Genomic DNA, 25,000 nt, shown 5'->3' on the forward strand with positions numbered 1-25,000 from the left:
ACTGTATAATATCCTACGATATGTTGATAAAAATATAAAAATAAAGTAAGGCCTATAATTTCTCACGGTATGTTTACCGGAGTAGAAATATATATATATATATATATATATATATATATATATATATATATATATATATATTTATATATATATATATATATATATATATATATATATATATTTATATATATATATATATATACAGTATATATATAATATATATATATAGATAATAATTAAATAAAACAAATTTTCACGGGACCCTTGGAGATCGTTCGCGGAACCTCGGTTGGGAATGGCTGCTCTAATGCATTGCCGATTTCTGTACAGCCTTTGTCCCCCATTACAAAAACTAGTACAAACCTCTCTCAGGCCATGTCCTTGCCTGATTTGATGGAGGTTCTACTTAAACCAACTTAACTGGTGTACCTGTAGTGGGAAAGGTGCAAAACCCTAGAATCCCACCATCTATTAATTATAAAAGAGAGAGACTGCCATCACTCTCACCCCCCTCCATCAGAAGCATTAAAGTTTGATGTTTTGTCTGTTGATATTTCTAATGAACCAGAACATAAACTGAATAAATCAGACATTCAAGTTGAGGTCCACCATCTGCCTCAACAAATAGATCAAAAGGACACAAAGAAAAACACAAACGTAAAACCCATATCAGGACCATCTCTTAAGAAACCTACAGGTAATAATGTTAGATTAAAAACTACTAATGGGAAGACCTCCTCCTAAATGTCTTCCAGAAATAATCCATAGTTTTTTCCTCATTTTACAAGGGAACTGTCAGGGTTTAAGGACCAAATATGAAGAACTTAAGCTCCTAATTCGTGAACATTCTCCCATCATTGTATGTCTACAGGAAACTAAGCTTGATGCCAACACTCCTAGTCCTCGAGAGTATGTTAGCTATAGAACACTATATAATCAACATGCAGGGAGCCATGGCGGAAGTCTCATGTACGTTCGTCGAGATGTTCCCCAAATACCTTTGTCTATTCGTAGACCTCACAAATTGATATAGGGAGAAAATATACAATATGCTCTCTGTACTTGCCTCCAAATGATATTTTATATGATGATCTAGTAGAGGTCATTCAACAACTCCCTCAACCTTTTCCCTTACTGGGAGATATGAATGGTAGACATCCTTTATGAGTTGATGTTTTGGCAAACACCAGGGGCAATATTATCTCATCAATTCTGTAAAATTAGTATATCGGACTCCTTAATACACGAGAGCCCACACACTTCCATGTTCAGACAGGTACCTTGTCATGCATTGACTTTTCAATTACAAGCTCTGACTGCCTTCTTGATTTCGATTGGAGGACATTTGATGATTGACATACTAGTGATCATGCACCAGTCATTATAAACACCAACAAGGGTCCGCCTTTACAAAGATTGCCACGATGGAATCTTGACAAGGCAGAATGGGTTAAATTTCGTGAGATAAGTGAAATCGAGGGGAGTGCAGAATAGTTTGAGTGTTGATGATGCCATAGACCTACTGAATGAAGTTTTCCTTACAGCAGGAGTCAATTCAATTCCCAAAACCACAGGATTATTCAAACAACGACCAGTCCCTTGGTTGTCTTCAGAATTAACTGTCTTTCTTGCACAGAGCCACCAGAAAATCTCTTGACTAGATTGTGTAGATGCCGTACGGAGGAAAATTTGATAACACACAAAAAGTATAGAGCACAGTAACGTCGTGCCATGAAAGAAGCTAGGCGCCCATCTTGGGTATCTTTTGTTACCTCAGTCAACAGTAGAACACCACCATCTTCTGTATTGAAGAAAATAAAAAAGATTGCCGGAAAATTTTCCCCAAACCCACCACCAGTGTTGAAGGTGAACGGTCAGTATGTGACTGAAGCAATTGATGTGGGCAATGCCCTGGCTGATAATTTTTCAAATGTATCATGCAAGTGTGAAGCAGCTCCTGGTCACCAGTATAGGAGCATTGAAGAAAAGAAAATTTAAAATTTTGCAACTAGAAGGGAAGAGTCGTATAATTCTCCTTTTACTGAAAGAGAATTTGATTCCGCACTTGCTAATTGTAACGATACAGCCCCTGAACCCGATGGAATTCCATATGCAATGATTAAACATGTACCTTTTAATACAAAGTTATTTATTTTAAGCATTATTAATAGAATATGGCATGATCATAGTTATCCAAGTGTTTGGGAATTAGCCATTATTTTAGCCTTTTTAAAACCCTGTAAGGACAAGTCTTTAGCAGCAAACTATTGACCCATGGCATTGACATCCTTTTTATGTAAAATCATTGAAAAGATGGTCAATGCAAGACTGATGTGGTACATAGAAAAAAAAAGTTTTTTTTTATCTATTCAGTGTGAAATCAGAAAAATGCACTCAACGACTAATGTGTTGATACGACTTGAGTCCTCTATTTGTGAAGCCTTTACTTCCAAACAGCACCATGTGACAGTCTTTTAACCTTGAAAAGGTTTTTTTTTTTTTTTTTAACATTGAAAAGGCTTTTTTTTTTTTTTTACCTTGAAAAGGCATATGACACTACAAGGAGATATGGTATACTTAAAATACACTTAAAACCATAAATGAATTGGGATTAAGAGGAGAGCTACCACTTTTTATTGAGTCATGTCTTTCACATAGTTTTTCAAGTGAGAGTGGGGGAACTCTGTGAGAGAGTAAATATCAGGAAGAAGGAGTTCCTCAGGGTAGTGTGCTGAGTGTAACCTTGTTTGCATTAGCAATTAATGGGATATCTTCAGTCATTCCTCGGAATGTTCTCTCAACATTATTTGTTGATGATCTCTCCATAACATTTGCTGGAGCTAGAATGGCAATGGTTGAGAGAAAACTACAACTCGCAATTGACAAAATTATTCAGTGGGCTGATATGAATGGGTTAAAGTTTTCAACAAGCAAAATAATATTGTCCATTTCTGTCGTATCTGTGTATTACATTGAGATCTGGATACATACATGAAAGATCAACGGATCCCATGTGTAGGTAAAGCTAAATTTTTAGGATCGATTTTCGATTCTAGGCTTAAATGGGTTCCTCACTTAAAGGCGTTGAAAGCTAAATGTGTTGAGGCTCTGAATCTTTTGATAGTATTGTTCCATACATCATGGGGGCTGACTGTAAAACTATTTTGAAATTATATAGGGCCTTAATTTTTTCCAAAATTAGTTATAGGTGTGAAATATACGTCTCAGCCACCCCTAGCCAATTAAAGATATTAAATTCAATACATCATGCTAGTATTAGATTGTCCACCGGAGCGTTTAGAACCTCACCTATCCCAAGTCTCCTTGTTGATGCTGGAGAGTTACCTCTAGACCATTACCGAATGTCTTCCATTATTCGGTATTGGTTTAGGTTACAAAGACTCCCTAACCCTTTAGCCTTTCAGACTGCAAGCCTTGTAATGTTCTCAACATACTTCGAGTTGTACCCAAAATCTCCTCAACCTTATGGCTATCGGGTGAAACAATTATTAAACAGTCTTGATATAATTAGAAGTAAGCTGCTTCCATTTAAGATATCATTAACCCCTCCGTGGAAAATACCAGAGGTATCTTTTTGTAAATATTTTATAGGTGTTAAAAAAAAATATGACTGAATTAGAAGCTGTCTCTTTTTATGGAACATGTTGAAGAACATAGGGAATCAATTTTTATAAATGCCGATGGCTGCAAATCTGATGCTGGCGTTGGATTTGGAATATATAGTAGTTCTTTTAACTATAGAGGTGCACTTCCTCCAATGTCTTCCATATTTACTGCTGAATTATATGGCATACTAACCACTATTGAGGAAATAGCGTTAAAAGAGGAATGCAATTTTACCATCCATAGTGATTCAAGAAGTGTCCTTCAAGCTTCAGAAGGTTTTAATTTTTGTAACCCTTTAGTTTTAAAGATTTCAGAGTGATTTCTAACTATTGGCCTGAAAGGTATTTCCAGCACACGCAGGTGTGTCTGGAAATGAAGAGGTAGGTTCACTGGCAAAGAGTGCTGCAGCTGAGTTGCAACAAGAAGGTATGCCATTCTCTGTAATGATTTGTTACCAGCAATTAAGAACTTAATTTATAACAATTGGCAACAGCATTGGGATAGTTTTAACGGAAAATAAGATGAGAGAAATTGTGATTTTTGTATCCCCTTGGAGGTATAATGGGGTGCTCCAAAAATGGGAGACTACTTTTTGTCGTGTCCGCATTGGTCACACTCGGATGACACACGAGTTTCTGCTGGCTAGCCAACACCAACAATATTGCGATGACTGTCTAATACCATTGACAGTGAGGCATTTGTTGACTTAATGCACCACTTATAACACAAAGAAATATATATCTGTTTGAGGCTCGGGGTGAGGATGGTAGGTTCATCCTTGCCAAGATCCTTGGACATGATGTGTCGTACAATGCTCGTGGCATTTTTAAATTTATATCAGAATCAGGTCTTCTTAATGCTTTTTAACTTTTATAACTTATTTACTTTTCTGGTTTTAATTGAATATTCTTTTTATCTTTATTTATAATAAACGATATCGCCGTCAATGACCTTCAATGTCAGGACGCCAGAGAACTTCAAATCATTCATTCATTCATTTCTTGTGAACGAACCTCAAGATTTTCTGTTGAGACCAGACTTCCTATGCCAGCCTCACATGAAAAGGTACCTCAATGCACTCTCATCCTTATCTCTTCATGGAGAAAGACTAGTTCATCATTGGAAAGGAGGGTTTTCAAGGAAAATTATGAGAGAGATGTCAGGTTACCTTAGAAAATCTTCCGCAGTAGTCTACGAAGCAAGTGGGCAGCCTTTTTAATGCATGGTGTTGGTTTAAGGACATTGCTCCAATCTTTGCATCCGTGTATGCCGCAACGGACCTCCTGGTTTTTTCCGCAGGAATAAAAGTTTGTCAGTTAAAGCGATCAAGGATTATCAGGCCACTCTATGCCAGATCTTCTGACTCAGAGGACTTGACCTTGGAGCTCCCAGAGAGATCTGAATACTCATGAGGAGTTTTGAACAATCCTGTCCTCTCAGGCTGGTATGCCCTCTGGAATGAATATCAGAAAGGTTCTGTCTTTTCTCAGGAAAGTCAAGTTTGAACCTGTACTTAAAACATCAGACAGGGACCTAACTGTCAAGGCTGTTTTCCTCGCACTGTTGATATTGGCCAAGAGAATGAGCTCCACTGTATCTCCTACTTGGTCTCATACTCCGAAGGATGGAAGAAAATCACCTTTAAGCTCGTTTCGTAATTCATAGCCAAAACATAGAACCCTACAGTGTGTTATGAGCCGTTTAAGTCATTCCCAATCTTCTACCTTGGTTCTGTTTCTGATTTCACTAGATGACCTCCTGCTTTGTCCATCGGGAGGTACCTGAAATGGACTGCACACTGTAGACCAGCCATGCAAAACGTTTTTATAACTACAAGGGTAAGGAAGATGATGATCAGTCAGAACCACTTTCTTGATTTGGTTACGGGAAACGTTCAGGAGAGTATACGAGAATAAGGGTGGCATGACCCCTCCCAGCATCAGAGACCTTAAAATACATGTAGTAGGGGCAATTGTAGCCTTCAAGAAGAATGTTTCAGTAGGGCAGGTGTTGAAGGTAAGGGTTTTGAAGACAGTCTACCTTCACACCACACTATCTACGGGAGGTTACCTACAGGTCGAACAACAACTTCTCCTTAGGAATGGTTTATGCTACCCAACAAGTGATCTAGTGCACATTCAGATCAAGGAGGTTAAACGGATGCAGTTGGGGCAGGTAGTCTACACTCATGGGAATCGGTGTAGCAACTGTCATACCTGATATGCCCCCATCGTAGGCAAAAGGACCTGGGAGGAGAGTAATCAGCCATCACTTTACCCTTTCCGTGTTTCTCTCGAGTATTATGATAATTCTAAGAAGGGTCAATTCCTTTGAAAGGGAAATGGAAAATTAACATACTGATAGAAATGTCATTTGTAAACGGATAATTTCCTCTAATGTTTTCATGAGATATAACTAGTAAGGTTGGTTCTCCAGTCGGGACATCTGATCATGCCTTGATTTCATTAGTAGTGAAGACTGAGCAGCCTGTCCCTGATGTATCATACTCTTGTAAAATTTATATGAAATCCCAAGCAGACTGGAATGGGATTTTGCATGATCTTTTGTGCTTGAATTGGTCACAATTATATAATAGTGTAGATCCTGTTGTCCCTTTGAATGTGAATCTAGTCAACATAATTGATAGGCGTATCCCTTCTCCTGTGCTAAGGTACCGAGTGAAGGACAAACCGTGGTTCAATGATGATTGTAGATGTGATTATTTGGAGAAGCAGGAGGCCTATCATCTTTGAAAGGGTAACAGATCAGATTTGACCTGGAATAACTATACTCAGCTTCAAGCTTTTGCTTGGAGAGTTTATGCCTCAACTGAAATGGAATACAATTTAACCAGAAAAGAAACCCTTTCTGGTACAACTCAGTAACAGAAATGGTAGTCTACCCTTAAATTTCACTCTTTGGTGTAGATGCAACAGTTCCTCCTTTACTTAAACCAGATGGCTCAGTCTCTCACTGTCCAAAAGGAAAGGCAACCCTTTTGGCTGATGTTTTTTACAGTAAACAGAGTAATGAAAAACTTGAACTTCCTCATCCCTGTTTTCCTGAGGTTAAACTAAGTAGTTTAGCTTTTCGATCTCGTGAAATTAAAGCTTCGTTGATGGACCATGATGCTTATGGAGGTGTAGACCCAAATGGTATTTTTCCTTTGTTTTTTTATAAAGACAGCAGATTTCTTAGTTCCAAAGTTAGCTGTTATTTTGCGCAAGTTAGCAAGAAGAGCTTTTAGCACTTGTTGGAGAATTGGTAATGTTACTCAACTATGTAAATGTGTTTGTGGTAGCTCAAGTCCCACTAATTACCGCCCAATTTCTATAACTCCCATGTTATCTAAGGTTTTTGAACGTCTTCTGGCAAAATGTCTTAATAGGTTTGCTGAAGGTAATCATCTGTTCCCTCGTTTGCAATTTGGTTTTCGTTAAGGCCTTGGAGCATGTGATGCCCTTCTTACAATCTCCAATGCTGTACTGAAATCCCTTGATTATGGTCAGGAAGTTCGTATGATTGGCCTTGATTTTAGTACTGCCTTTGACCGTGTTAATCATGAGGCCCTTGTTTTCAAACTCAAACAGTTGGGCATGGGTGGGTCATTTCTTAGCATTATTATTGATTTTTTAAGTAATAGATCTTAAAGAGGAGTTGTTGCAGGGCACCGTTGTGAATATAGGAATGTGATATCCGGTGTTCCACTGGGTAGTGTTCTTGGCACATTACTTTTCATGCTATATAAACATGACATGGGGTTTGGCTTAGAAAACAAGGTTGTTGCATATGCAGATGATGCTACTCTCTTTGCACCAACTCCATCCCCTGAATGTAGATCTGGGGTTGGTGAATCCCTTAATAGAGATTTAGCAAAAATTAGTACATGGTGCAAATTATGGGGTATGAAGTTGAATACTAACAACACGCAAAGTATGATTGTAAGTAGGTCAAGGACAGTGGCTCCTCAACATTCAGATCTCAGTATTGGTAATGTTTCTTTAAATTTGTATGACTTAAAATTTTAGGTGTGATTCTCAACAGCAAATTTACTTTTGAGAAACACATTAGGTCCGTGTCTTCTTCAATTCCATAAAAAATTGGCTTATTGAGAAAGTCTTTTGAGGTTTTCAGTGATCAATCTATTCTGAAGAAGTGTTTTAACTTTCATTCTACCTTGTTTTGAGTATTGTTCTCCTGTCTGTTCTTCAGCTGCTGATTCTCATCATAATTTGTTGGACAGAAACTTATGGTCTATTAAATTTCTTATTCCTGATCTAGATATTAATCTTTGGCACCGTCGTTCAATTAGTTCATTATGCATGTTGCATAAGATTTTTCATAATTCTGACCATCCTTTACATTCCGATCTCCCTGGGCAATTTTATCCTGTTCGTAATACTAGGTGGCAGTTAATTCTAATAGCCAGGCCTTCTCCATCATGAGGTTCAATACTTTACAGAAGTTTTATTCCAGATGTTACTTAGTTGTGGAATGATCTTCTTAATCGGGTAGTTGAATCAGTAGAACTTCAAAAGTTCAAAGTCGGAGCAAATGTTTTTATGTTGACCAGGCTGACATGAGTCTTTTTATAGTTTATATATGACATATCTGTTTTTGACGTGTTAATAATTTATAAATGACATATCTGTTTTGACGTTACTTTTTTTTAGAATGATATATTGTTAATTTGTTCTCATCATTTCTTTATTTCCTTGTTTCCTTTCCTCACTGGGCTGTTTTTCTCTATTGGAGCCCTTGGGCTTATAGCATCTTGCTTTTCCATCTAGGGTTGTAGCTTGGCTGGTAATGATAATAATTTGGTGATGATTAAAGGGTTTATCCTTCCATATCAGATACACTATGAGTACCTAAAGATCTAAAGAGAAAGGATAACAGTTTGTAGAGTCTTTAAATATGGTCAGAGAATTATAAACTGTTGAAGATAAAGTGACTACTGGCCTGTAAAGTGAAGTAGTTATTAAGAAGGTCAAAGGAAATGATTCGTCGTTTGGGTTTTTTTTATTATATTTTGAAATACAATTCATTCAGGAAGTGACTACTGGTCACTTAAGGTGTATCAGTTTTGTATATGTCTGACGACTTTTCAGTTTATTTCTTCCCAGTAATCTTGCTGAGAATTTTTAGCAGCATGAAAATATCTGATCTGCAGGTATTTTTTAGCTACAGCCTTCGTAAGTAAAACAGTATGATTATTAACTGCTTCAGTTTTGTACATATGCTTACAGTATTTTGAAAATAGTATTGATAAAAGTTTAATATTCTAATACAGAGATTGAAATGTTTTGCATACCCTTTTTATCCAATTCAATATGCGTATCAATGCCAATTGTTACCTACTCTGGATTTCTTTTCACAGCACAGGCATATAATCACGTCATCAGATGGGTGTATTAGAGCACCTTTATTTTTCAACCTAAATAAAGAATGCAGAGCTCTTATTGGTACCATTAAGAGCATTAATACGGGTTTGACACTTCAATGATTTTTCCAGTTTAAAGGCAACGAATTCCACAATATAGGCAACAATGCTGCTTGAACACAATGACGAATGTTGACTACTCGGAAGATACGTGTAATCATCATCATCAAAATCAACTGCTTGTTTTGTCTCAAAACTTATGTCATTCAGCATTTTTTTCCTATCCATTGAACAATTTATGGCTTGGACAGAAGAGTTTAATGAAAGAGCTTAGTACTCAACTCTGCTTGAAACTGAAAGAAGGTTTACTGATTCCAGGGGTATACAGTTCCCTTTGAGCACATCCTGCAAGTGGTTATGAAGTAAAATTTGTTTATAAGCTGCAGAAAACTGACAGGCACCTGGGTTTATATTGCATCCTCCCATAGATCTTCTTCTTTCCTCTTTGTTTACATCTTTTCCCACTTCTATGTGGGGTCGATGTTTCTGGTTAGCTTTCTCCATCTACCTCTGTCCCACACCTCATCACCGGTTAGTCCCTTTGACCGAAGGTCATCCTTGATGCAGTCCACCCACCTTCGCTCTGGTCTCCCTCTCCTTCTCCTTCCCTGTACCTCCATTTCCATCACTCTCCTCCCAATATTATTATTATTATTATTATTATTATTATTATTATTATTACTACTAGCCAAGCTACAACCCTAGTTGGAAAAGCAAGATGCTATAGGCCCAAGGGCTCCAATAGGGAAAAATAGCCCTGTGAGAAAAGGAAATAAGGAAAAGAATAAATCATTAAAAGAAATTAACAATAAATCCTTCTAAAAACAGTAACAGCGTCAAAACAGATATGTCTTATATAAACTATTACCAACGTCAAAAACAGACATGTCATACATAAACTATAAAAAGACACATGTCAGCCTGGTCAACATAAAAACATTTGCTCCAACTTTGAACTTTTGAAGTTCTACTGATTCAACTACCCGATTAGGAAGATCATTCCACAACTTGGTAACAGCTGGAATAAAACTTCTAGAATACTGTGTAGTATTGAGCCTCATGATGGAGAAGGCCTGGCTATTAGAATTAACCACCACCTAGTATTACGAACAGGATCGAATTGTCCTTGGATATCTGAATGTAAAGGATGGTCAGAGTTATGAAAAATCTTAAGCAACATGCATAATGAACTAATTGAACGACGGTGCCAAAGATTAATATCTAGATCAGGAATAAGAAATTTAATAGACCGTAAGTTTCTGTCCAACAAATTAAGATGAGAATCAGCAGCAGAAAACCAGAAGGAGAACAATACTCAAAACAAGGTAGAATGAAAGAATTAAAACACTTTCAGAATAGATTGATCACCAAAAATCTTGTAAGACTTTCTCAATAAGCCAATTTTTTGTGCAATTGAGGAAGACACAGACCTATTATGTTTCTCAAAAGTAAATTTGCTGTCGAGAATCACACCTAAAATTTTAAAAGTCATACAAATTTAAAGAAACATTATCAATACTGAAATCCGGATGGTGAGGAGCCACCGTCCTTGACCTACTTACAATCATACTTTGAGTTTTGTTAGTATTCAACTTCATACCCCATAATTTGCACCATGCACTAATTTTAGCTAAATCTCTATTAAGGGATTCACCAACCCCAGATCTACATTCAGGGGATGGAATTGATGCAGAGTCTAGCATCATCTGCATATGCAACAAGCTTGTTTTCTAAACCAAACCACATGTCATGTGTATATAGTATGAAAAGTAATGGGCCAAGAACACTACCCTGTGGAACATTGGATATCACATTCCTATACTCACTATGGTGCCCATCAACTACAACTCTTTAAGATCTCTTACTTAAAAAATCAATAATAATGCTAAGAAACGACCTACCCATTCCCAATTGTTCATCTGTTCTCATGACATGACCATACCACCTTTGTCTACTTTCTTAGATCTTATCTGATAGTTTTCTAACTCCTGTGGTACCCCTAATTACCTCATTCCGTATCTTATCTCATCTTGTCACCCCACACATACATCTCAACATTCTCATCTCTGCCACATCCATCTTCTTCTCTTCTGTCTTCTCTATTGCCCACAACTCCGCTCCATACATCATTGCCGGTCTCACAACTGTCCTGTGTACTTTATCTTTCAACTTAACCCCTATTTTCCTGTCGCAAAGTGTTCCACGCATTTTTTTTCCAGTTCCTCCATCCTCCTTGTATTCTGTGTTTTATTTCTGCCCCCAGATCACCATCCTCTGCAACTGTTGATCCTAAATACCTGAAATTTTCAACTCTTTCCAATCTCTCTCCTTGTAAACTAACTTCCCCATTCTCGCCATTTTTCAATCTCAAATACTCTGTCTTTTTCTTGCTGATCTTCAATTCTCTATTTTCCATTTCTCTTCTCCACTCCTCCAGTTTCTCTTCTACTACCTCTCTCCTAGTGCTACACAGTTTAACATCATCAGCAAAAAGCATACACCAAGGAGACTGATCTTTAATACCTTGTGTTACTACATCCATGACCAGATCAAATATGTAAGGGCTCAATGCAGACCCCTGATATAGTCCCACATTTACTGGGAAACTTTCTGTTAGGCCTATACTGCTCTTAACATTTGCTTCTGCCCTTTCATACATATCTTGGGTGATTCTTACGTATTTCTCAGGGACTCCCTTTTCTCTCATACATCCCCACAGCTCCTGACATGGTACTCAATTGTATGCCTTCTCCATTTCAATAAAGACCATATGTAATCCTTTCTGTTCCTCCCAATGTTTTTCTATCATCTGCCTTAAAGCAAATATTGCATCTACAGTACCTCTTCCAGGCTTGAATCCAAATTGTTCCTCACCAATTGTTTCATCTCTTGAGTCTCTTCTCAATGATCTTCTCCCATATTTTCATAGTATGGCTTATCAGCTTTATACCTCTATAGTTGCCACATTCCTGGATGTCTCCCTTCCCCTTATAGATGGGAATGATTAGGCTTCTTCTTCATTCCTCTGGCATATTTTCCTGATAGAAGATCTTCTGCGGGAGGTCCCACAAGATATCTATGTTTTCCTCTTCAAGACTCTTCCTTACCTCTACTGGTATATTATCTGGTCCTGCAGCTTTACTATTTTTCATCTTTTTTTACTGCTTGTTCTACTTTTCTTCTAGTCACTCCTATGGTAACTGTCTTGTTTGGGAGTCCATCTTCAAATACTGTTCTTGGGCTCTCCTCATTCAATAGTCCTTCAAAATAAGTTTCCTACCTTCCTTCAATTTCATTCTCTTCTGCTAGAACTATACCATTGCTATCTTTTATTTGCCTTATCTGTGTCAGGTCTTTAGATGCAGCATCTCGGGCCTTAGCAATTTGTAATATTTTCTTCTCTCATTCTGGTGTTTCCATCTCTTTATAGACTTCATTTAATGTCTCTGCTTTTGCCTTTGCTACTGCTCTTCTTGCTTCTTTCTTTGCTTGTTTATAGTTTTCTTTATCCAGCTCTTGTCCTGATAGATCTGCCTTCTTTTTACCTGTTTTTGCACCTCATCATTCCACCACCACGATTCTTTATCATTTTGGGGGTCTTCTTCTTGATGACTTTCCAAGTACTTAGTCACCGATCCTTAGAATCACTTAACTATTCTCGGTCCACCATTCTTGTACATCTTCATGTAACCTTAATGCTTCGAGCACTCTTTCTTTAAACAAGACACTCAGTTCTTCCTCTTTCAATTTCCACCACGTAATCTTTGGGTCCATTCTCGTCTTTTTACTTCTACAATTCCTTAGTTTGCAATCAATTACCACTAACTTGTGTTGCGCTGCTACACTCTCCCCATTTATCACCTTGCAATTTCTAACTTCCTTCAGATGGTCTCTCTTACACAGCAGCAAATCTATCTGGGTCTGCCTGCCACCATTACTGTAAGTAATCAGTCTGTTAATCTTTTTCTCAAAGAAGGTGTTGATCATTGCTAGGTCAAAAGCCAATGCAAAGTCAATCACTCTTTCTCCCCCATCATTTCTCTCACCCACACCCCAACCTCCATGCTCTCTCTCTATCCCATCCCTACTAATTCCCAAGTGGCCGTTCAGATCTCCTCCTATAATTACCCTTTCCCTTGCAGGAATTATTCCAAGCTCCTGGTCCATCTCCTCCCAGAATGTATCCTTCTCCTTCTCTGCACATCCAGTTTGCAGGGCATAGGCACACACCACATTCACTATTGTTGCACCTAGTCCTAGCTTTAAACTCATAATTCTGTCCTTTTTCCTATTCACCCCAATCAAATTTTCCTTCAACTCTTTTGATAATATTATTCCTACTCCATTTCTTCGTTCCATATTGGTCCACTGTAATATAATTTACAACCTTCGCCTAGTTCTCTTTCGTTATTTCCCTTCCACCTGGTCTCCTGCACACACAGCACTCCATTCTTCCTTTTCTCCATGAGGTCAACCAGCTCCTGCTCTTTTCCAGTCCCCACATTCAGGGTTGCTACTCTCATCCTCTCCTTAGATATTTTCCTCTGAGCTGGCCTCTTTAACCCAGCCCGCCCATGACAGGGTAGCTCTTGCCGATTTTTCAGAGGGATCAGGTGAGGTCCCAACACGTCGATCAAGGGGAACACCCTAGCATTAACATAATTCTGATTATACTCACTGACCTTAGTTGTTTTGGCTAATTTTTCATAGCCCGATGCTTTTCCTGCCGCCAACCCTCCCCATTTACCCGATCCTGGACCGGCACCAAGTTGAGGCTGGCTTGCCCCCATCAGTGGCTTGGATATCCTCCCATAGATCTAATTTGATAAAAAAAAAACAGTTCTAGGTGGTCTTGGCTCATCTTATACATTAACTATTTCAATTTGGGTTCAGGACAACCTATCAAATTATCATATATTTAAATCAAACTCTCTATACAAATTATGAATCCAAGAAAGTTTGTTTTGCTATTGAAATTCGACAATTGTTTACTACGTGGAAGTTTAAGTTGTCTTAGATATAATTCAGCATGGCCCAAAAAGTCTTTAGAGAATCTTTCATCATCCTTTTTGTATTGGTCTTTTAAATCTCACCAGCACAAATTCTTTGAATCCATCATATCAAATTATTTATAATGGTAATGAAATTGATTGTTGCTTGGCATCCTTTGAACTCAACAAAATTGGCATGAAGACAGAACTGCAGTGATTTTGCAACATTCATTAGTAATTGTGCTGCAAGTTTAGCATTCATCTTTTTTTAATCTATGCCAGATGTTGCGATCTTGATTTATTCCCCAAATGCAAATAATCATATTCTTGGAGCTGATGTAATTCTTCAATAAAATCCCACTTGATTAAGTTTCCCTCCACATCAACTAAATGTTTTTTTTCCCTTAATGAATTTCTAGTTAACTTTATCATATGGCATGGGTAAAAAACAATTAACAAATATCTACTATTGTCTAGCATATGGCATGGGTGAAAAAACAAATATCTGCTCTTTTCTCACTGAATGAAGAAATTCAAGTTTTTATATTTTAAGAAACTTAGACTGCAATCAAGCTTTTTGACCATAGCAGCATTTGTTGATAGTCCATCAAAAGTCAGAGAGATAAGTATGACCGCCATTGAATGCAACTTAAGCCAAACATTGGTTTAATAAATTAACACGCTCAGCTGCACCTCGTCCGTTTATCAAAAAATAGCCTATTGGTAATTTACAACTGCCATTCATTGAGTTCACCATAAATACAAGTGCTTCTTTTGGAACTGGAGTGCTTTCATCATCCAGTTCAGTACCCATGTCAACAAGACCGTAAGATCTCATGCCATCCAACTCGATTTATTATTTAATTGCTATTTCATCCTTAATCAATGAATATCATAATGGTTACTGGTTTTCAGTGTTGCATCAGCTTTCATCATCAATGCTGAAAATGAATGACTAGTGAATCATGGTTGTTCATGGACTTGCTGGTACCATTTTGATGTAGTTCTAGGATGTGGTAAGCATGTGTCCAACATTTTCCTTGCATAACGATATGCATGAGCAGAATAAAAGTTAAGAGTAAGGGTAAAACTTCTCAGTGCTGGAGAATATTCAGTCTCAGTGGATGTATTAATGCAATTTGTCTTTTCAAAAGGTCTGATACCCCGCCTGCACAGTTTTATAGTACGTTCAAACTTGCTGGACTTATTAAAGAAATATGTCTTAGTTCAGGTATAAGACTATGTAAATTTCTGTTCCTTTTAGCAAACCATTGCTTGGATTGTTGTAATGAATTAATTTTCTTTTTCAAGGAATTCACTTTTTCCTCCGCATCACTGAGTTTTCTTTTTAAAGAATCTCTTTCACTTACTACATTTTTAACAGCAGTTTCCACTGACGTTTCGTCAGTTAACAAAAAACGGGTTTCTGGTGGCCTCCTTTTGGGCTTCTCTTCCTTCATAAGATGAGCAGGAAATTATTCAAATACAGTATGGAAGGAATAACTTCTTTTCGCAATTGAACATTTGTTAGCGATCTATCAAAGTCTTTATCATTGAAGTGCTCAGAGTATAATCGTGAATTAGTAGTTGGAGTAAAATTTTCTTGTCGCGTAGCTCGAATCCATTCCTTTCTAAGGACTCATATTTTGGAAAATTGTAAAAGAAAAAAAAAACATACCAATGATATTAATGACATAGCAGAAACAATAAAGACAATGATAAGAATTAGTAATCATGATAAATAATGACAATATTAATAGTGCATAATGTTACTGAATGCAGCAGCAGAGCCAATATTCTTGCTGCTGCTAGCATTCTGCACTTATCTCATTTTACAATGCTATATAGGATTACATTGAAAATAAAGTAGTTACTAATGAAATGTAATAGTAGCATTTCAATTTTTGTCGAATCTTTTGAGTACATCCATAAGTAGTACACGAGGTCGGCATTATTAACTGAAGAGCCTGAATAATTTGTAGTGTCGATTTAGAAGATGGACATATGCTTTTGTAACAATTTTACAGTACGGACTGTTATCGTGTGTGATACTTACGATACGTCATTAGCCATGGGTCCCAAGAAAGTCACTGATGTCAAGGGAATAGGAGGTTGATGTTTTCCATGGAGATGAAGATAGAAATAATCAAGAAATACGAGGCTGGCATGCAGTTAAGTGTGCTCAGGAAAATTTTAAGAAGCAGGCAGATACAAGATTCTTTGGACGAATATTTTAGTAAGAGGCCTTTGGTAGAAGCAGACCAAACGCCAGCTAAGAAACGAAAGTGTCAGTGATGAAGAAAATACGTAGTGTAAGTAGATTTGGAAAATAGAAAATGTAAAGTAAAAAAAAATAGAAAAAGAAAAACAATAAGAAATTTTATTTTAAGTTTATCGTAAAGTTAAGTGTTAATATTTCCTGACATTTATGGATGCGTTTCCTAAAATTAATCTTTGATGTTTTCTGTCATTTATAAATCTGTTTTATAACGTTCAGTGTTTACTTTTTCTGCCACTTGTACGTAAACGTTTTCCGCCATTTTCATCCTCCTCTACCGCCCCACACTTCATTCTCGGACATTGCCTCACTCCAAAGGTTAGGTTCCACATTTTTGTTACTTTATTTTTACTGTTTGCTCTAACTAAACACTTCTTTTCCAGAATATTATTAATTTATTATTAAATGATCAAAATACAGTACTTTTCATGTTTTTAGTACTGTTTAGTGGTGAATATCCTTTTTATAATAATTTAATGTGGTATTTTTCTAGGGTCTGGAACAAATTAGGCTATTTACATGTAAAAGGCGACTCGCTACACGAAAGAGTCACTTCACGAAATCCCTTACATAACCAATTAATTTTGTGTTGCGAGGCATCACTGTATTTCTACTGCTTTTAAAATTCATTTCAAGGTCAACATTTTGTGAGTATCTTACCAAAAGACCGGAGAACCCACAAGGCAGGCTCCAATGTTCATCTAAATGAACAAAAAAGATTCCTCTGGTCTGCCGGACCTTTTTCTCATCGTAGTCCCTACATGATATGATATAGATTCCTACCATATTATTGTTAATGCCCAGTTTAAGGGGGCCGGCCGACTAATACCGTTTTTTAAGGATAGGACTTTGACATTCATATCACTTAATAAGGTGACTTAGTACATCTCTAAACTGCATAAGATATTTGTCTCTGACCTTCGGTTTTGCGATGCCAGGTGGATTTATCCAGAAAATCAGTGTTTTCAAATTCTATCTCCTCCCTAGACCCAATCTAGACCTCCAATAAAATAGTTTTTTCTAAGTCATTTTTTTGCTAGATATAAATTTTTTCATTTTGGTAAAAAAAATAAACCCTATAATATAAGGAAAATAAATAAAGAAATATATAAAAAGAATTGGAAAAAGGGGCTCTGTTTTTTTATTTTATAACATCTCTCTAAGTTATATACCAAATTTCAGCACTATATCTTTAAAACTAAGGAAGAAGATAGAATTTGAAGGTCAGTAAGTATAGTTTTCAGATACGGGAGTTCAAAGTTTTTCTTTGTATTTTTACAAGGACAATATTAATAGATCATGATTATTATGAATTTTGTTATTTTTTGGATATTAATGAACCAAAACAATGTTTTCTGTCATAATTTAATCATAAATTAAGATCCCCTTGCTCAATATCTTGCTTCTTTAGGTGAGACACTCGCTCCTTTATCATCTCTCTCTCCTTCACTAACTCCGCTAATATCACCAATACCTGTATTACCCCCTTATGAACTCTTAGTAGAGCAAATTTTCTTCTTCTTTGTGTTAGCCAGAAGTTGAAATTGTCTTTTCCTCATGACAATATGAAATTTTTGCTGAAAGCAAGAAAAACAGACATAAAAACAAGTGAATGTCGGCGGTCAAACTCAAACGTGTTCTCTATGATGTTTGTGCTAACACTGAAGGCCAAAAGGTGTAATTACTTTGTAATACTTCGTCTTGTGATTCATGGAATCTACAGATGCCATTGCTCACAATTTGCTTCATATTAGAATGTAATAATTACCAAAATTTACGATAATAGAAGAAATACTGCATTTTCTTGTAGGAATCAATATTTTAGGTTTATTGAGTTACTTTTACTAATTACCTTATAACTATGAAAGTAAGAGGAATTTTGACAAAGTATTTCATATACGCATTCTCCTGAATTTTTTCAGGATTTTGTGTTTTTCGTCCTATACCCCCATATATTGGTATACCGGCCAGGCCCCTTAAGGGGACCGTCCGCCGTGCCATGAATTTTTTTTCTAATTCAAAATACACAATTTTTATATAGGTCTTAGACATATATAATAAGTTCATCAGATAAAAATTCTAAGTCATTTGATCAAAAACTTTTTGATATAGCAAAATCATGATTAAAAAAAAGAAATTTAGGTACATTTATCTTCACTAATATGACATAAAATGTATTAAAAATCTTACCATCAAAAGGTTTTTTTTAATTGAATAATTCTGTGACAGATTTTTTTTTTTTTTTAATGAATTTTTTCTATATTTTCTTCGTGTAGACGTAAAATATTCATGAAAGAAGAGAAGAAGGCAAATCAAAATTCTGGTACACAAAATTGTGGGATATTTATTTCTCTTTTCAATGATATCTTTCTCTCTAAAATCGAACTATAAATAAGTGAGAAAAATGTACCTAAGTGTGAATAAGTATGTTTTTGAGTTATGAGCTCCCTAAGGTTTGTAAAAAATTTTCACTTCTTTTTTTTTAGAAAAACAAGATATTATTATGATAACCTTACTTTGTACTTTTACTGTTTATTCCTACATAAATGCACCCTAAACGAGGTATTTAAATCCTAAGTGTACTAATACACTTGCCGTAAGGGTGTCATGAATTGCCAGTGTCCTCTCATTGTTGCCAGAGTTTTAGTTAGAATGTTCCAGCTTTGTACGGGTACTCTTATTCATGTTTCCCCCTCTTCTTGATTCTTTTTTTTGTTGCTCTCTGCTTACTTTTTGTTCTTTCTATGACCTTAGGTAACATTGGCCTTACTATAAAGTTCACGACGACGTTGTGAAAACACAATGTACACTACATACGAACTGCAAGTAAACAAACACATGCATTATAATTTTTATACGTTTTTGGAAATTCTGGCTACTGTTCTCGTAGCTCGTAGTTTTTGTTCACCTACCCTCTACCATTGCCTTCTATCTTTGCCAGATGTACGAGATTTCGAAACATGAGTGAAAAAATTGCCATACATTACTGTATATATGCAAAAATAAACACACAAAGACGATTCTGTTAAACTGTCATGCAGACGATGCACTAAGGATGACGTTATCATTTAAAGACCACCATATATTCATTATTTGTAAAAATAATTGGCTGAAACTTCTGGAGAGCATGTACAATATGTTTCTACTTACATAGAAACAATAAAACGATTTTCGATTTCTGAAAGTTATGTCAAAACACCATGGCGGACTGTCCCCTTAAAGCTTAAAAGATTGTTGTCAAATTCAAAAGTACTATATTTTAGTATCAATTTGTTCCTGTAGGGATACAAACATTTGTCCTTTTATAAGAATATGATATCAACACAGCTAGAATGTTGGCTCTGCAAATCTATAACAGGTGTCGGTAGTTACTGGCAAGTTTTAAAGGGTTTAAAGGCTGCTCATGAATGGCTGGGGCAAGGGCCAGAACCCGGCCTAGGAGGGATTGGACATTTTTCTGATCATCCCTTGGAAATACAAGACGCATCAATGAGCAATTACTCTTCCTCCGGGAGATTCTTTCCATCCTAGAGTGAGCAAGGGCTTGAGATCTCCGAGAAAGATTTCTCTAACAAACAACTATACGTTGATCCTCATAGATCTGGATCTGGTAGTTCTGAGCTTTTAGAACAATAAAAGCAAAATCTGAAGATAACACCGAAATGAGTAAAAGCTATATAAGTACAATACAGTATTAGCAATATACAGTACCATCTTTACAGGTCATGAGTTGGTATTTCCGTTGTTTCTCAAAATCATATCTAAACAGAATATCTGACCTAAGGATCAAGGAAAAATAATGAAAACACATCACATAAGGAGAATACTGTATACAGTAATGTACATAATAGACTGGAAAATGAAGAGGGATTAGAAACAGGCACTGAGAACTGTTGCTCTCAAATGTGGAATAAGACTGTTATATTCTTGAGATCACCCAATCTATTCACATGTACAGTATTACCAGCTGACTTTGTCTTCTATAGGGATGGAAGTGTCTGTAAATTACATGAGCTGAATTAGAATGATTGGGTTTGCTCTAAAATAAATAATGTATTTTAAAATCCTTTTTTATAATGAAATTGGAAACCTTAGATATTTTAAGTATATTGTACAGTATCGTAATATAGATTAAACTTTGATTAAAGTAACTACAGATATTTGTTTGGAATGTAAAATGAGTCTTATGTTTATTTTATAGGAATTTGGAGACTTGTTGATGTTGTTGAAATGGGACCTCTTCGTGGCCTACCTCTAGCAGATCAAGAACGTACTACAGTAGCAGTTTTTGATCTGAAGCAGCGAATTATACTTCGCCATTTTTTGAAGAAACATGGCTCTGAATCTGGTTTACCAAGGTGGGTGGTAAAGAAATTTTTATTACATTTACTTATTATTCATTTAGAAGACAATGGTAGTATGCCATGGAAACATAAAATTTGTGTTATTCTTTTTTAGTTCCCATTGATGCATTAGAACATGGTAACAGTGAGTAAATTAATGAAGTAAGAAAATTGATACTTGGTTAGGGAATTGCCAAATTTTTATAAGGTTGATATCAGGTATTTTATAAAATTTCCAATGGTATAAGACACAGAAATGGTAGGTTTTATAATGCAACTATTTTTTTATATTTTGAATAATGAACTATCTTATATTATACATTTTATATATCAGTAGGAATGGAATGTGAAAGGGGAAAAAATTGGATATAAATCAGTGCAATATTTGGATCAGGAATTTTGGTACCTACTGACAAAAGAAGCTGTACGGTATATTGAATTATGTATTTGCTATTTTTTAATAGACTGGTAGGAAGCAATACATTTAGTGACTTATTTTTTTGTCACTTTTCAGATTTTGATAGATCCTTCAAATTATACAGTTTGTGAATATCTTTCAATTTTTGAAGTACTGTAGATAATTTCTTGGGTTATTGTAATAGAAATTACTGTACTCTATAAAACCTTTGGAGCATGTATTTTATGACTAAGCAATCTCGTCTATTTTTTGAATCCATGAATGTTTCTTAACAATTTTCTTTTTCTTTTGGTTAAAGTGCATGTTTTTGTGACATTTATAACTGTGCTGTTATGTAGATTCCTACCTGTTTTATATCTGAAATGTGTAGATAAGATATTAAACAAATACTATATTTAATTGAAATTTATGCAAATACCAGTACGTAGTTGGTATGTACTCTACTGCCTTACTGAATACAGCAACTATTTTGTAAACATTATTTGTTCTGGAATTATATATAAACCTTGAGGTCTTTATGTTGGAGTATTATTTCGACGCTAGCTGAAACCAGCTGTTAAAGCTTTTGCTAGGTGTAACTACCTTTAGCTAGTTAGCGGAGGGGGTCAGCGGTGTTAGACTAGCCACCTCGCTCACACCAGAACTAAGAAAAACAACCCTGACATTCTATTTAAACTCGGGGGAGAAGAGATGTCTTACTCCCCCATGAAAACCAAATAAAAATTTCCCTAGTAACTGGCCTAAAAAGCTAAAAATTTCCTTTTAGTCTTTTTCGCTTACAGGTGTGACTGCTCGTGGGGATCTTGATCATGCGGGTTTGTCCAGGTAATGAAGGGCGCTGTTGCAGCACTATCATGTCTGCAGAGGAGACCGAGCCTCAAGGTCTCTGCCCTGTGTGTAGGGATCAATCCTGCACGTAGGAATTTCCATGCTAGGTGTGTCGCCAGTGATTGTCTTCCTAGTGGTCGAGGTTTAACAGGCGATGGAAGGAGAAAGCTAAGAGGGAATCTGTCAAGCCTCGTTTATTATTTGAAGCTTCATGTTTATTTTCCATGAAATTGACTCTCTGGCCAGTCAAAAGACCACATAACCCTCTAGCAGTAGTATCTCAACGGGACAGCTGGACTGCAAGATGATTTTGGTCCTCTGGTAACTGCTCTCTACATCACCCTAGAGAGAGAGAGAGAGAGAGAGAGAGAGAGAGAGAGAGAGAGAGAGAGAGAGAGAGAGAGAGAGAGAGAGAGAGAGAGGAGAGAGAGAGAGAGAGAGAGAGAGCTCAACGTCCTCCATTACAAGTTCGCAATGTGTTACCCTTCTTTTGTGTTAAGGGAGATGTGGTTTCCCCTTTCTCAGCTGCTAATCGGGTCAGGTGACTTTCATTCCGTTTGTGTCGATTTGGTAGTCGGACTATCAGAACTGTTTGCATGACTACCCCACGATGGGATATGTCAGATCGTAGGTCCACTTGGACCTGGAGACTGTGTTGTCTTTGGCAAGAAGAGGACTGTCACCTTCTTACTGGGGTTTATATAGGCCCAATTGGGGAGTGTCACTTTTAACGCTCAACGTGGCTGTTCCTTTGTTTTATGAGTTTCCTGCAGCGTATCCCGTGACTCATTAGGAGTGATATGAGCATTCTTGCACAATAAGCCGTCATGTTTAGACTACAATTCATAAACACTTAGGCAAATTTTAACAACACCTACCTTCCCTTCTTTCACTCTTGCGTCTGTCTCTGATTTAATGTATTCCTTCACATTTACATATAACTTCATTTGTCTCTCTATTTCTTATTAATGAATAAAACTTGCAAATAAACCTATTACATACATGTACTAACTCATACATTATGGACATATGTGGAATAATTCATTTCCTGACACCCACTCATAAAATAATTAAGTGAGTATTAAGTAACTCATTATGAATATATACAATATATATATGTATAAATATATATATATATATATATATATATATATATATATATATTATATATATATATATACATATATATATTTTATTTATGTACAGGTATTTTATTTGTGTATTTAAGAGGTGAATAGCCAGCTTTTAAGGTATGTAAATTACGTAAGACTTTCATCGTTAACTTTATTGTATTCTTTTAAGTCAGTATATGTAAATTTGTTATTTTCAAGAATTTACTTTTTATTTCACATATTTTGTTTCGAAGTCTTATGTAACTGTTTAAGAGTGTTATATAACCCTATGAGGTATGAACGAGGGCTATGTAAATTTTTCTTTCATATTTTTATGAGGTATTGCGTCATGTTTGTGAGAAAATACGCAATTCTTATATTTGCCTTGCGTTTTAGAAGGTTTTCGAAAACCACAGTAAGTTTTTATCCTTTTTTCTATTTCTGAGAACAGTGGGTGGGAGGAGCTGTTGAGAGAGAGAGTTGCCTTGAAAGCAAGGTTTGTCCTCCTGAATTTTTATCTAGTTGGTAACTTTGCCGTCGCTAGGTGTCTGCCCAAAGCCACAAGAATTCTGTAATCAGAAGTTACTAAGTCCATATATATGTGCCCCTAGGGATGCGTAGGTCAAAAGAGAAACAGCCTGTCTAGGGAATGAGCCAAAGTTCATCCTCCTCTCTCAAGTGCCTCGAGAGTGTCCTCTCTAAAGCAATTTTGTGCCCAATGTATATCGTGTGGTGTGTTAAAACGTTGCTGCAACTTGGCAAGAAATTTTAAATTTATTGTGTTGTGGCAAGTGCTGGTATTGTGTAAATCTTTGTAAGTAGCCCAGGGAGATTTATGTAAAAACGTGAAGTATGTTTATTTTGGCTTAACTATGATTACTTAGTTCAAGCCAAAAACTTGTAAGTTTATCAGTTACTTTGTAATTTCTATAGGAGTTAAATCATTTAAAGTGTTAAAGGGTAACTATTTTCATTAAGTATCAAAATTAAATGCTGGTGTAAAATTTAATTTCTAGTGAAACAAGTGATTATATAGTTTTCAGAGTGTAATTATTTCTTTTGTCTTTGTCTAAGGTTTTATTCTGATTTAATATTTCGAGACAAGTGATTATGTAATTTTGAGATTGTAAACATTCTTTTGTCTTGATCCAGGTTTTGTTCATACTTAATATTTCGAGTGATTTTTTAAAAGTAAATTCTTTCAAAGTGTTGTAATTTTTATAGAATATATTTATTTTTGTAGGGTGTATTATTTCAATCACCAGTACTCTCTCATATCCCTATTAAAGAATTAAAATAAGAGGTGGTTTTGAATAGATCTTGATAATAATTACCCAGTTTTATTTTGAGTGTATTTAAGAGACCTTTGGATATTCCGTGTTTTTATATATTACTGTCTGGGAGTTATGTAATTTTCTCAGAGCTCGGGTATTAATATATTCAAATATAACGGATTAATGTAAAAACAAACAGGTGAGGTCGCCTCGAAATATAAGAAACCTCACCATTGTTCTCTGTCGGCTTGACCTCACCATGATGACGGCTCAATCGACTTCCTTTGGGAGTTGGTCGAGTACAGGTGGCACTCATGTGACTTCGGGACAATCTATTGCTTCCCCTAGCAAAGCAGTGCTGGACGCCGCAGTAGGGGAGTTGCTCTCTGACAAAACAGTTTGTTTGCTGTGGCCTTTTTTGGGGCTCACAGGTTCCCCGTGCAGGGAAACATTACTGGAGGTCTTGCGGTTAGGTGCGCAACGGGAGCGGACATCCTCCCTGGGGGTTGATTCCCATCTTTGCCCTCGAGACTCCAGAGGTAGAGGACTAAAAGAGTGTCAGCACCTGCTCGCCCCAGCATTTGCTCTGCTTCGGCGGGTGGGCATGAGCAGTTGTTGACAAGTATAGTACTCCTCGGAGTGACTTATCAGGGGATCTTTTCGGAGTGAACCCTGAGACTAGCTTT

At 36.4% G+C, this 25,000-nt stretch overlaps 1 protein-coding gene across 1 annotated transcript in view; it reads left to right on the plus strand.

Annotated features, from left to right (window-relative positions):
- The window catches only part of LOC137642591 (apoptosis-resistant E3 ubiquitin protein ligase 1), a 723,802-nt gene that overhangs the window by 161,752 nt on the left and 537,050 nt on the right, over positions 1–25,000 (plus strand). Inside the window, exon 4 of the mRNA XM_068375282.1 lies at positions 20,541–20,697. Coding sequence (XP_068231383.1) covers positions 20,541–20,697 — 157 coding nt within the window. The remainder of the gene's footprint in view (positions 1–20,540; positions 20,698–25,000) is intronic.

Source organism: Palaemon carinicauda, chromosome 6, assembly GCF_036898095.1.
Source record: "Palaemon carinicauda isolate YSFRI2023 chromosome 6, ASM3689809v2, whole genome shotgun sequence".
NCBI lineage: Eukaryota > Metazoa > Arthropoda > Malacostraca > Decapoda > Palaemonidae > Palaemon > Palaemon carinicauda.